This window comes from Terrapene carolina, unplaced genomic scaffold (genome assembly GCF_002925995.2).
Source record: "Terrapene carolina triunguis isolate 2854851 unplaced genomic scaffold, T_m_triunguis-2.0 Scaffold58, whole genome shotgun sequence".
NCBI lineage: Eukaryota > Metazoa > Chordata > Testudines > Emydidae > Terrapene > Terrapene triunguis.
Window position 1 is genome coordinate 105,868,331 of NW_020664409.1, and position 14,727 is coordinate 105,883,057.

General features: G+C 39.5%; 1 protein-coding gene across 1 annotated transcript in view; it reads left to right on the forward strand.

Moving 5' to 3' along the window:
• Nucleotides 1-299: 299 nt before the first annotated feature.
• Nucleotides 300-14,727, forward strand: part of DENND3 (DENN domain containing 3) — a gene marked incomplete at its 5' end in the record, with an annotated part of 62,032 nt that continues 47,604 nt past the window's right edge. The window contains 5 exons of the mRNA XM_029913402.1: nt 300-573; nt 1,323-1,438; nt 2,007-2,146; nt 12,137-12,248; nt 13,465-13,584. Coding sequence (XP_029769262.1) covers nt 300-573; nt 1,323-1,438; nt 2,007-2,146; nt 12,137-12,248; nt 13,465-13,584 — 762 coding nt within the window. The remainder of the gene's footprint in view (nt 574-1,322; nt 1,439-2,006; nt 2,147-12,136; nt 12,249-13,464; nt 13,585-14,727) is intronic.

Genomic DNA, 14,727 nt, shown 5'->3' on the forward strand with positions numbered 1-14,727 from the left:
TATGTGCTGATGTTAGTTTTGGAAGCGTTGCTTGCCAAAGAGAAATCATTGATTTAGTAAGGCTTGAATCATGAATAGATTAAGATTAGGGACCTAATGCTGTGACCGTTGAAGACAAATGGAGTCTTTCCATTGAATTCAATGGGTTTAGGCTGAGGTCGTGGAAGGGAAAATGAAGAAACTGGAAAGAAGAAAAATATATTCTTGTCACACTTACAATCACGAGGGCAGAATGGAAAATATGGTTAAATACATTAAAAAGAACAATAATAAATGTCTACTTATTTTGTTTTTAGATTGCTCAGAAAAAAGAGAGAAACTCTCCTCCCCTTGATCCAGAAGTTCTGTCAGTTTTTGTGCCTCCGTTTATCAGCAAAGAGGAGATTCAAGCGACTAATATAAATAGTAGTAACTTCAATAAAACAAAAAGACGTTCTTTCAGAAAAAAGAGAGAGAGACCCAAGGTTGAAAATGTGAAAAATCCAAATGGGGAACAGAAAGCACCTGATACTGAAGATATTAGTGTTCCAAAAGATATTGATCTTATTGGCTTGCCACAACTATGCTTTCCAGGTATTATGTGGTTTTATTTAACTGTTAGTTAAGAAATGTTTATAAACACTTGATCCGTTTGGTGACCTATAATAATAATACAGTCACAGACCTCTTCCCTTATTGTGGCTGTTTATGGATATTGACAAGTTAATTTTTTTTATTTGTATTCTCATAGTACCACGCAGCCCTACTCATGGAGCAGGACTCCATTGTGCCAGGGACTGTACAAGTACAGAACAAAGAGACGGTCCCTGCCCAAGAGAGCTTATAATCAAATTTCTCTAGTTTCCTATATTTTATGGTATTTTTAAGGCTGTCTTCTCACCTCACCTCTTCTCTGCCTTTAGGTTGAAGAAAATATTTTCCTTCTAAATACGAATGAATACCCTTTCCCACTCCAATACTATATATATTAGGATGTCCCTAAAGTAAAGACCATTTCCCATAAGCCTCTTTTAAAAAAAAAAAAAATAGGCAAAAATCCATCAGATGGACTTTGTGATATGTTTTTGGCATATCACAAATACAAAATGAGCTGTGTAGTGTTTTCACTTGTTCAGTGAAATTTGTGTATGGCTTAAGATGTTACATAACAATTTCAGATCAAGTGAATTATGTAGGTGTGCTATAATCCCTTTTTAAAATGAAGCATTACAATGGAAGTAAAGTAGCAATACTTGCTATAACTATAGCAATGCAAGCTGCGCTATTAAAACAAACTATTTTTCAGTAATGTATGTTTTGAAAAATACTTTTCTTACTTGCAGGAGGACTTTACATAACTTCTGAATCAAAAGAGGATCACATTCATTTTCTGGTCTTCACAGATGTCTGTGGTAACAGAACTTATGGTGTTGTTGCTCAGTATTACCAACCTATGCAAGTATGTTTTTTACCTTACACTTTTAATAAAACTTACTTAAATATTAGGTAATATATTTTGATAATAATACCTACTTAATTTGATGCTTCACATAAGTTATTGGATATTTGTATATTTTAATACCAATATGGAACAACTCTTACTTTAAGAGAAGTACTCCTCACTTAATACAATATTGTGCCCATATACTCAAGCACAGTTCCCACAGAATTCAGTGGGAATGGTGCTGGAGTATCTGAGAGCAAAATTTGTCCTTAAGCATATTTTTAGGTGCTTTAATGTTTGTGAGTTATATACTCCATGTTCTTGGTAGATGTTCATAGCGCAAATAACTTGCTTTTAGCAGGGGGATCTAACCTTTCCAAACTGAGAGAGAGAGAGAGAGAGAGAGAGAGAGAGAGAGAGAGAGATATATATATATATTTTTTTTTTTTTTAAAGGAGTCTAAGGGAGTTAGATGTTCAAATCTCAATGGGAGTTGGGTGTCTAATTTGCTTAGATTCTCTCAAAAATATCAACCGTAATTTCATGAGTAACATCACAACATTAATATGTAGCTTTCTTGTAGGATGGTTATATCTCTTCAAATGGGCAGGCCCACAGGGAATCTGTGCAGACTGCTAAAGCTTTTGGCTGCTTCGTACCATTTGCTATTTGTGTCATATCCAGATATCCATATTTTAATGCCCTTAAGGACTGTCTCTCTTGGTAAGTATTACTGTTATATCATTTATGCCTGTGCTGCAAATACATTTACAAGTCAGTCCTTTATGTATGAATTGTCAAAATTTGACAATGTAGTGGGAATGTTTGAGTGACAATAAAACTGGAGTTTGTTATAAGTGATTATGGCATGAGGCAGGGGACAAAACAAAATTAAAACAAAAGCCACCTGGATAGTAACAAAATAGAAATGCAGTTTCAAAGAAATTCCAGTGTTGGTGTTCTTTGAGATTTTATCTGGCTGTGCAAAATTAATATCTGCAGGGAACTGATTTCTAATATAGATTTATCTAGATTCTCCCTGGAAGATCTCAAACTCTACAGGTCTCTCTATTTGGGGAAAATCATTTTAAAACACTTCACTGTGAACAGAATAAGTTTCACAAAGAGCATAAGTAAACTTGTCTGTAACTGGTTAGACACACTGTGGAATAAGGTGACCTAGCCACTCTATGTGAAGGAATACATGATTACTTGGCAAATTAGGAGGAGAGAATCTTTTAGTTCCCAAAAACAACAAGGAGTCTGGTGGCACCTTAAAGACTAACAGATTTATTTGGGCATAAGCTTTCGTGGGTAAAAACCTCACTTCTTCAGATGCATAGAGTGAAAGTTACAGATGCAGGCATTATATACTGACGCATGGAGAGCAGGGAGTTACTTCGCAAGTGGAGAACCAGTGTTGACAGGGCCAGTTCAATCAGGGTGGCTGTAGTCCACTCCCAATAATAGATGAGGATGTGTCAATTCCAGGAGAGGAAAAGCTGCTTCTGTAATGAGCCAGCCACTCCCAGTCCCTATTCAAACCCAGATTAATGGTGTTAAATTTGCAAATGAATTTTAGTTCTGCTGTTTCTCTTTGAAGTCTGTTTCTGAAGTTTTTTTGTTCAATGATAGTGACTTTTAAATCTGTAATAGAATGACCAGGGAGATTGAAGTGTTCACTTACTGGCTTTTGTATGTTACCATTCCTGATGTCCGATTTGTGTCCATTTATTCTTTTGCGGAGGGACTGTCCGGTTTGGCCAATGTACATGGCAGAGGGGCATTGCTGGCACATGATGGCATATATAACATTAGTAGATGTGCAGGTGAATGAGCCCTTGATGGTGTGGCTGATGTGGCTGGGTCCTCTGATGGTGTCGCCAGAGTAGATATGGGGACAGAGTAGGCAACGAGGTTTGCTACAGGGATTGGTTCCTGGGTTGGTATTTCTGTGGTGTGGTGTGTAGTTGCTGGTGAGTATTTGCTTCAGGTTGGGGGGTTGTCTGTAAGCGAGGACTGGCCTGCCTCCCAAGGTCTGTGAGAGTGAGGGATCATTTTCCAGGATAGGTTGTAGATCGTGGATAATGCGCTGGAGAGGTTTTAGCTGGGGGCTGTATGTGATGGCCAGTGGTGTTCTGTTATTGTCCTTGTTGGGCCTGTCCTGTAGCAGGTGATTTCTGGGTACCCGTCTTGCTCTGTCAATCTGTTTCCTCACTTCCCCAGGTGGGTATTGTAGTTTTACGAATGCTTGATAAAGATCTTGTAGGTGTTTGTCTCTGTCTGAGGGGTTGGAGCAAATTCGGTTGTATCTTAGGGCTTTTAGTTCCCAAATTACACTGTTTTGAAGGCTTAACAGTGAGACTAATAATCTACATTCTAAAACTTCTTAAAATACTTGAACTTTAAAGGTGGGTCAAGAGATGGGATGGAACTTGGAAAACTGTTTTGTTGACTATCGTAGCCTCAATTTATTGTGGGGGCTACTATCTCAAGTTTTCACATTGTCACCTTCAACCTGTTTAATATGTATATGCCTGTGTCTGAAGTGGATTGTAAGATCCTTAGGGCAGGTAATCTGTCTTTTTACATTTGTACAATGCTGAATAACCTGCGGTTGTAGGCCTGCTGTAATAATCTAAAAGAAAAAACAAGAGTTTCTGCTGTTTTTCAACCAATGCTAAGTCTCAAAAATGCCAGGAACCTATTCATGAATTTGACATGAATTTGCTGAATAGTTCTCCCCTCCACCCCAAAAACAGGTTGTGTAGGAATCCCTTATAAGCTTTAAGCCAGTGGTTAGAAAACTCAGTTTCTAATCACTCACCCAGGATGTGGGTCACCAGGTTCAGTTAACCCCTCTGCCTGCTGTGGAGAATGGGTCTGAACTTGTGTCTTCCACACTGCAAGCCAGTGTCCTAACCATTGGGTTATGTGGGATATTGTGGAACAGGGGTCTGTCAATCTCTCCTGTTGAAGCTGTTCCATTTATAAATAATTAGTCATTGAAGGAGGGACTTGAACCTGTATCGTCCACACTCTAGGTAAATATCCTAACCACCAGGCTATATAGTCACTCACTCACTTTCCCTGGCCCAGTGATTATTCATTGTCAATCATAATGCTAATTTATAGTCATTCATAAAGACAGAACATAAGAACGGCCATACTGGGTCAGACCAATAGTCCATCTAGCCCAGTGCCCTGTCTTCCGACATGACCAATGCCAGGTGCTTCAGAGGAAATGAACATATCATCAAGTGATCCATCCCTGTCTCCCATTCCCAGCTTCTGGCAAACAGAGGCTAGGGACACTTCAGAGCATGGTTTTGCATGTTAATAATCTTAAACCCCTCTTACTGATGCTTCAGAAGGGACAGAGCAGAGGCTGGCTTCTCTAGTGGACAGTCTCCTTATAAATATGGAGGAAAGGACAAACACCCATTCTGATAAAACAGAACCTTTCCAAGACCTAGGATACGATCAACAAAAGACTATCACTGGCCCATCTGTGCAATGTAGCAGAAGTAAAGAAAGTTTCACCCAGCTCTAAATATGACCACGCCAGTTTCCTCATGAAACACTAGTTAGCAGATAAGTTTAGATCTTGCATTCTCCTGGCTTTTAGCTCTCTGCATTCTCCACAAGGAAAGAGAATATTTTCGTGTGAGGAAAGCATTCACCGCTGTCCATTTTATCTGCGTTGAAACTGAAAGCTTAATTCTGTGTGGCAGGTTGAAGCAAAGAGCTGGGGAGCATGCTCCGTGTAGATGGAATATTAGCAATCTCTAACTTCAGCCTTCAGCTGGTGATTTTTTTAGCAGTTGGTTACTCATTTGGCTATGTTAAGTTTCATGCAGCAGGAATGCAGCAGCCTCTATTTCCAGTGATTTCCCTAACTCCTATTGCAGGGAGCGGTTTGGCTGATGGATCCATGTGGCTGCAGATCCACCATCCAGGCTCTTCCCATTCCTCAAGAATGCTAGACCAGCAAAAATCCCCACAAAGCATAGGTTGCGGTATACAAAGAATGCAGACTCTCTTGTGGGCCTTCTGTTGTTATAGACAGTGATACTCAGACTGAGGCTTGTGAGCTGCAAGTGGCTCTTTAATGGGTCTCCTGCGGCTCTTTGCAGCACGTGATATTAAAATACTGTGTGATTTAATTATTAATCAATTAGGATGCTATTACTATGTTCTTAACCAATTGTAGTTGATATAGTAATAACACTTCGTCAGTCATTTTGCTGTGAGAATAATATATAAATAAAAATAGTAAATGAAACTCTCACACTGGTGGCTTTTTTGAGTAATGCTGATCACCAATTTGGCTCCTGAACCACTGAGATCTGACTATCATTGTTACAGAGGAACAGTATTATCCTCTATCTTAAGGTCACCCAACAATTTTTTCCAACTTTATTCTTTTTTTTTTTTTAAAGAGCTCTAACACACTGACTTGAACAGGACTTTGAAAGTTGGAATGAGGATAGTTCTGGGGGCAGGAAGGTGTCTTTTGCTGCTGCTTATTCCGCTCTGAAGCTTGGTGTGTGTGTGTGTGTATGTGTATGTATGTATGTATGTAAGATTCTGGTTCTCCCAGAACACTCCTGTGCACAGTTCACATGCTCCAGGACCTCCAGTGAACAGGATTTGGCCCTAAATGGGATTGATATTTTTATTCATACATGATATCTGAGTTATTTTTTATCTTTTTGGGCATTCAGCTCAAGTTCCTAACATAAGTCAAAGGGAAGCCAATAGTAGAAGTTACAACTTGCTCTTGTCCCAGTTATTTTTTTTTAATCTGAGACATGTTCATATTTTGTAATTGGATACATTAAATCCTGGTGGGTACCTTGAGTCACATTACTGACTTGGAAATTTCCTTCAGAACAATCAAGATCTTTATATTCTGTACCATTAATCTTAATTTTATAAATACTTGTTGCATTACAAGTGGGCAGTGCTGGTGATTCTAGTGCCAGAACAAACTGAAAGGGAGACAGGGGAGTGTGTGACTCTGTCTCCAAGGCAAACAACTGAGAGTCCAGACCATTACCAAACATTGTTGCTGTTGGATTAATCTATAGGAGTATAGCTCTTTTCAAAAAGTTAAGGGTTTTTGAACAGGTATTTCCATTCCAGTGTGTTTGTTATGCTATCCATGTCCTGACACATCAATAATCATAGAATATCAGAGTTGGAAGGGACTCAGGAGGTCATCTAGTCCAACCCCCTGCTTAAAGCAGGACCAATCCCCAAACAGATTTTTGCCCCAGATCCCTAAATGGCCCCCTCAAGGATTTAACTCACAACCCTCGGTTTAGAAGGCCAATGCTCAAACCACTGAGCTATCCCTTCCCCCTCTAATATAACACTTTTCATCAGTAGATCTCAAGTGCTTTACAAAAATCAGTGTCATTATTTCCATTTTACAGTTGGTGAAACTGAGGCACAGAGAAGCAGGAATAGAACCCAGGTCTCGTGAGGCCTAGTCTAGTACGCTTGTCCCTAAGCCACAAGTTCTCCTACTTTCTAGCTAAACTGAAAAAAAGCATCTTTTAGTTGGTGACAACCACCCATTTCTGGGTGAATCCCCATCTTGGATGGATGAACATTCTCTCTTTCTCTGTCTCTCTCTCAACATGTCCCTAAGTCTGCTCTACAGAAGATTATGAGCCATTTGTGAGCCAGGCCAAAGATGCTGTTAGAAGGCCTTCCTTTCTGAAAAATTTCTAAAGTAAATCATGCTCAGTTAATAGTGTTAGAGAACCTGTACATTCCTTTGTAATCTCTTTGCTTGAAGTATATTTTTTGTTCCCACAGCTCATTTCCGTCGGGCAGGCTTTTCCAAGGCATCACTATCAGATACTATAGTAGTACAGACACTCCCCGGGTTACGCAAATCCGGACTTACGGAAAAAGTTCCATAAGCTTTTTTTTTTTTTTTTTTTTTGTGCGTAATTGTCGGGTATACGTTCCCGACTTACGCAAAATTCGACTTACGCGAGGCGTTCCGGAATGGAATGCTTGCGTAAGTCGGGGAGCGTTTGTACATAAATAGGCACAGTTCTGTTTAAAGTTGTCTGTCCCTTTCCTTTTGTACATTTTCCCTTTTTGTTGATGCAAATGTCAGGATTTAACCAACTAATTGTGGCATATGATTTATTGGGTGTGCTAAGATCCTGTTTATGCCTCAGAACACTGACCGGCCTTCTCACTGTGCTGGTAATGTCTGTTGCATAGCGTAATAGGCATATACTTGTGAAAGTCTCAAAGAACTCAGTCTGTTCAGTTTAACAAAGAGATGGTTAAGGGGTAACTTGATCACAGTCTATAAATAGCTGTATCCTTCTCTTCCCTCATGGATCACCTGGAAGCTGGCAAGTGCTCATGTTTTGCTTGTGCATCTGATATTCTTCAGGATGATGAAGATCCTGGGGAGGTCCTAGCGGCGGTGTTGGGTAGGTGGGAATCTTCAGTCCACCTATCTGCAGCAGCTTTATACTTATAGAAGGAATGACAGTTGGCTGTGCCTTCATCTGAATATGCACGGTATAACTCTGGTAGGGTACCTTGGTAGCTTCCAGGAACAACTCTGGCCTAAACGACGCAATAGGCAAGTTGGATCCACAGGCAGCTTTACTTCAAAGTAATATAGCAAAATACAATGACAGTGCAACAGAATAAAATTGCTACCTACTGTAGCAACTGTGACAAGATGATAATAGGTGGCAGCTAATGGTTGTGACTTATAAACATTTAAGTAAACTTACTCGCTACTCACTGCAACAGACTTGTGTTAAAAAACAAACCTGTTAAATGTCCACAAGAACATTCACCATCAGCACCTCCACACTTTTGCGGGCCATGATCTTTTTTTGTCAGCTTCCTCTCTTCCAGTTACCCAGTTTCCCAGCCTATCAGTACAGCCCCTGTAGGATCTCCTGACTTTCCACTTCTGCCCAAATACAGGATTGCAGAGACAAGTTCAAAGGGTCCCAGAAGATGCCAAATGCTGCATCGTAGGATTTGTAGTCCTTACAGTGCCTAGCCACTACAATTCAATTGGAAGTAGTTGTAGTTTTTTGGAACCAATGTACAGTACAAAGAAGCCTAATTAAAACACCTCTGGCAAGGTCCAGAAGCCCCCATAATGGAGGGAGCCTACATACCTATATGGGGAACAGAAATTTGATAAGAGGGCTCTCTTCAATGTAATAGACCTTGCTATGAAAAGATCCAGTGACTGTAAGTTGAAACTAGACAAACTCAGATTAAAAATGAGGCGCAAATTTTTAACCATGAGGGTAATTAACCATGGGAACAATTTACCAAGGATTGTGATGGATTTTCCATTGCTGAAATGTTTAAAATCCAGATTGGATGTTTTTCTAAAAGATGTGCTCTAGTAAGTTCAAACGGGAATATATTTAGGGAAGTCCTATGACCTGTATTATACAGGTGGTCACTATGGTCCCTTCTGGCTTTATAACCTCTGAACCATTATTTTTTTCAGAATTAATTTTTCTCTACTAGAGGGGGGAGGGATAGCTCAGTGGTTTGAGCATTGGCCTGCTAAACCCAGGGTTGTGAGTTCAATCCTTGAGGGGGCCACTTAGGGAACTGGGGTAAAAATCTGTCTGGGGATTGGTCCTGCCTTGAGCAGGGGGTTGGACTAGATGACCTCCTGAGGTCCCTTCCAACCCTGATATTCTATGATTCTAACACTGAACACTTTTTGCTGGACCAAAGCTCTGCTTGGAGGATTGTGGAAAGCTTTTCAATCTTTATAACTGAGCACCTTTTGTATGACTTAATTGGGGTACAATTTTACTTTTGCTCAAAATACCAGCAAGCTGAAAATCAGGTCTCCCTGCCCACATTTTCAAATGTGTGAAAGACAGAAGACAGTCCTCCTGGTTGAAATGCTACACCATTAGGGAGTTTTGCTATACGTCACACTGACAGACTAGGATAGCTGCAGGTATTCTGTTCTGAGGACAGCTTTATTGCTAGGTGGCTCTCTGAAACTGTTGCCTTGGTTTATTTTAATTTTTCTGTTACCTGTGCTGGAGAAGCAAGAAGTTTAGGTTAAGGTTTTCAAAAGTGACCAGTGATTTAGGAGAGTGTTAATTTTTGGGTACTCAACTTGCAATTCCTTAAAGGGTCCCAATTTTCAGAGTATGGATCTTAAGGAGGCCCAATTTTCAGTGTGTGAGTGCTCAGCACTTTCTGAAAATCAGGCCCCTCGGATGTGTCTCAAGTTGACCACCCAAAAATTGACCCCCACCCCAAATCACTAGTGACTTTGGTCTTAGTGGCTGAATCAGGTTCTAGTATTAGTTAGTTACACTTAGACACCCAAAGCATTCCTGTTGAATTTTCTGGTGGGAAAGGCAGCAGACAACTCGAGTTTCCCTTAGGATAGGGTAGGTAGATCAAGTAATTGAAAAAGGAAGAGGTCTGTGGCAAGTGAGGTATTGGGAACTGTACCTTAAGTTGCTTAGTTTTGGGGACAGGAAGTCTGGGGAGGGGTGCTGCAGAAGCCCATATTCTATTATGCAGAGGTAGTTGGAACTGGTCACTATTAAATAGAGTATCTCTTTCAGGTACATTGGGCCAGAGTGATTTCTCAAAACTCCAGCGGGGTGGGGGGAACTGCATTGTTTAGCCAGTATAGTGGTCTGCACTGCTGTACAAGAGACCTGGATTTAATATCTTTTCCCAGGATCTTGTTCCCTGAGCTTCAGGGTCTGGGAGTTCTACAGAAGCAGTGCATGCAGTGTGTTGTAGGAGGAAGCACCTTTTGTTGCTCAAAACCATCCTCCCCTTGGTTAATTAAGGAGCAGTGGTGACTAGTTCTAAAGAATCAAGCTTAGGGTTAGTCTACATTGGCAATGTTAAAGTGCTGCTGTGACAGCACTTTAATGTGGCTTGTGTAGTCGTGGCAGAGCACTGGGAGAGGGCTCTCCCAGCGCTCTTAAGAAAAACCCACCTCCATGAGGGGCATAGCTAGCCCCCAGCGCTGGTGCACTGTCTACACTGGCGCTTTACAGTGCTGAAACTTGCTGCGCTCGGGTATGTTTTTTCACACCCCTGAGCAAGAAAGTTGCAGCGCTGTCAAGTGCCAGTGTAGACAAGCCCTTAGGCTTGCTTGGCCGAAGGGATGGGGCCAGCAGGTGGGGTTGGAGGTTGAGGGGGGGGGGAGGGGAGGGAAAAGGGGGGGGGGGGGGGGGGGAAATTGGATCACCGTGGCTTTGATAGGGAAGAGTTGTCATCATCTGAAAGGAGGGGCCAAACTAGGAGTGAATTTTGAAACTATTGGCCAGATAATCTATATAGATTTCTGTTCAGGAGAGGACATTGGTCTAATTTTTCAAGTGTGACTAGTAATTTTGGGTAACTTACTTTTAAGTGGCAGACTTGAGATACCTTGAAGATGTATGAGTTTCAGAAAACATGGAACCCCCACCTTCTGGAAGTCAGGCCTATCTGTGGTGTTTCAAGTTGGACAACCAAAAATGTACCCAAAATTACTAGTCACTTTTGAAAAATTAGATGGTTGTATGACTCCTGAATGGCTGGCTCAGTGCTAAGAAAGGTAAAGTCTGATTATATCTTGTGTTCTAGACTGTCATTACATAACCTTGTAGTTTGTCGGAAAGGACTTCCAGTACTGAAATTAGAACCTCTCTATGATGTGACTCCTCCAGTTATTGGCTGGAATAAACTCTTACGTATTTGTCTTTGTCTCCTAGTGGCTGATCAGGATCCACATTCTCTGATTGTGGGGAACAGTTGGTAGTCTCCAGTTCGTTATTGTGCTCTGTGGCGCTCTGTCTCTTTGCTAGGCAGTGTGCAAAGATAGGGAAAGAAATGGTCACTTCCACATGGAGCTTAAACCCCAAGTTAGACACAAATCACAACAACTATTGCACTGAAAATATGATAATATTGTGGTATGAATTGGAGCTGACAACAGTGTCTGAACTTATTTTCACAGGCAAACATAATAGCATATTTATGTACAAAAAATTAACCTAAGCATTTTTTTTAAAAAAATCTGATAATGTAATTTAAAATTGAAAATTTATATGCACAAAAGTCAGGAAATTCAAAGTTCTAACGTCTTATAGTTATTAATTTTGCTACAAAATTTGCTACAAATGCTACAAAAAATGCATGCACATTGAATCACACATTTTAATGGTCATTTATTGCATTACTCTATATTTGTGTAATGATACTTTAGGAAATTAAACTTTTGAGTTTGACGTGCATTTAATTTCTCAGTTGTAATGCTGCAGTAGTAATTCTTTTTTTGGATTGTGTATTTTTAATTTATAACTGAATAGTGCATGTAGGCCTGCAAGAAACAGGCTAATTTCCAATAAGCTCTAGCCTTCTGTGGTTTTGAAATGGCTAAGAAGTTAAACTCCCAAAATAGAAACATTTGACAGACTTGCACGCATGAAGAATAAATAAAGTTGTGTGTGAAAGATATGAAAGAGCAGCTTCATATACAGCAGCAATGTTAAAATCAATTGGAGCCTCTAAATTATCTAATAAACCAGAGGTTAAATAGTTGTAATAATATTTTTATCCATCCCAACAATTTTTTGTGTTTTAAGGTATCAAGGAAGAGTTTATTTTTTAGCCTCTTTGCATGTTACATTTTAAAAAAAATTTGGCATACTTTAATTTCAGCTTACTGGTACATCTGAGACCTCTCAAGGATTTAGACATTGATGATCGTATAAAAGAATTTGCAGCAAAATTATCTTTAATACCCAGTCCTCCACCAGGAACACTCCACTTGGTAATTAGTGAAGCTCAATTTCATAATTATTTTAACATTACCTGCTATAAAATACTAAGTATGTTGTTTGTGTAAAATGGGGCATATTCTGGAACACCAGTTTTAATGCCAGTGTGATGCCACTGAAGTCAGTACCTGTGCTTTGGGGGCGTAGACTGCTCTTACCCTGTTTTCTAATGGACACATGGTACAGCAAAGAGGTGGGGAGAAGGTGGGGCCATAGCTCTGCCTTTTCTGTACAGCAGATAGGGTAGTGAGGAGAGGAAGGGTTGCTGAGTGGTTAGTGCTAGTCTAGTACTTGGGAGATGTGGTTTCAATTCCCTGCTCCGCTATAGATGTTTTGTGTGTCTTTGGGCAAGTCACTTAGCTTCAATTCCCCATCTGTAAAATGAGGACAATACTTCCCTATGTTACAGGGGTGTTGGGAGAATAAATACATTAAAGATTGTGAGGCTCTCAGATACTACAATAATGGGGACCATATATAGGTGCACTGTAAAAAAGGGTCTATTCTCCCTTTGTGCACCTGGGAGCTTCAAGAAGCTGCTTTTGGAATGCTGCAGCTCTCCACAGTTCCTTCTGTGGGTTGTGTCTAAATGCATGATTCAGCTCTTCATTATTAACCGTATTTATATCAAATCAAATATAAGCTGGTCTACATTTTACGTTGTAATCAGCAAGCAGTGAAATTACAAATTATGTTTTGGTAAAGTTTCTCAGTTAGAATTGGAGAAAAAATATTAGATAATAAAGCAGGTGAATCCAGACATATTGCTCTGATAAAGGCAGAGGTAGCCTAGAAAGACAGACTGCAGTTAGACTAAACTTACAATAGACATAATTGACAAGAGTCCCTTAAAGATGTTTTTATTATGATTATATCAAAATACATGTTATAATTTTGTAAAAAAGGTATTTCATTTCCTCAATTTTAATATCTGTTTCAGTATCTAAAATCTCTTACTAGACTGAAAAGAAACACAAAATGCTTTATAAATCTTTATGGAGATAGTTATTATTGAGTTTAATACTTCCAATACTGCAATTATCTTTTGTATATAAAGCTACATTTTAGGTTCTGTGCTTATATATATATATATATTTTTTTTTTTTTCTGTCAGATAACTGTAATATTTTATTGTTAGAATTGGGTTTTAAAATTTCTGTGGGACCATTTCTTCATTAAAAATTAATTGAAAAACATGTGTTACTACAGATATTTAATATGAAACCACTACAGATAGTCTTTCCATCACGGGAGGATCCAGACAGCCCAATTATTGACTTGAATCTTCATCTTCCATTACTATGTTTCAAACCAGAACAGGTGCTACAGGTAATAAAAAAACAAACTTTAAAGATTCTATAAAGTGTCACACTTTTTGCTTGTTACCTTGATTCCTTCGTTGTTTGTTCCCAGAAAAAAATCTGCAAGATGGAGTTCAGCTTGGGAGGCCATATCAGTAATTTAGGGTTAAATACATTAGAGAGATGTAATTATCCCCAAATCATGCACTTGTAAACACAGGAAATTCAGAGCTAAGGTTAAAGTTAAAAGAAATCCTAACACATTAAAATATATGGAAATGCCCATTTAGGGCACTCAAACAATTTAACTCTGTGTAGTAATTCCATGCAATAAATAAGTTTCTGAATGAGGCATTTGTGCGTTTTGGGGTCCAGATTAGATTAGATTAAATTGATTTTTAAAGACACATTAGCTTGATTATTCTTTTTCCTTCATGATCTAACACCAGGTGCTAAATTTCTTAAAGGACCGATTGTTAAAACTCAAACTAAACATCAGATTTACTTGTAAACTCTCATAAAATTCATTCTATACTAAAACTGTAAGTGCTGTAATTTTGGGGGAGTATACACTTTTTATCATACATAGCAGAGAATTGAATCTGTTTTAAAAGCAAAACTCAGCGAACCATAACAATGGAGCCACAACAGGTGCCAGCATTATATGTGTCCAATGTAATTAATGAAGAAAGGCAAGACAATGTCCTGCCAGCAGCCCCGCCTATTTTCTTAATAGATCACCATTGTCCCCCTCAGCTGCTTCCTCTTTTGAACTGAAGGGCTGACTGAATCCTTGTTTCATCTGTGCCTTTGGTGTGTTCCTAATGTGCATCTAATCCAGGGGTCGGCAACCTTTCAGAAGTGGTGTGCCGAGTCTTCATTTATTCACTTTAATTTAAGGTTTCGCATGCCGGTAATACATTTTAATGTTTTTTAGATGGTCTCTTTCTATGTCTATATATAATATAACTCAACTACTGTTGTATGTAAAGTAAACAAGGTTTTCAAAATGTTTAAGAAGCTTCATTTAAAATGAAATTAAAATGCTGATTTTAAGCCGCCGGCCTGCTCAGCCCGCTGCCAGCCTGGGGTTCCGTTCACCTAGGCCGGCAGCGGGCTGAGCGGGGCCTGCGGCCAGAACCCCGGCTGGCAAGGGGCCGGCAGCCAGAAC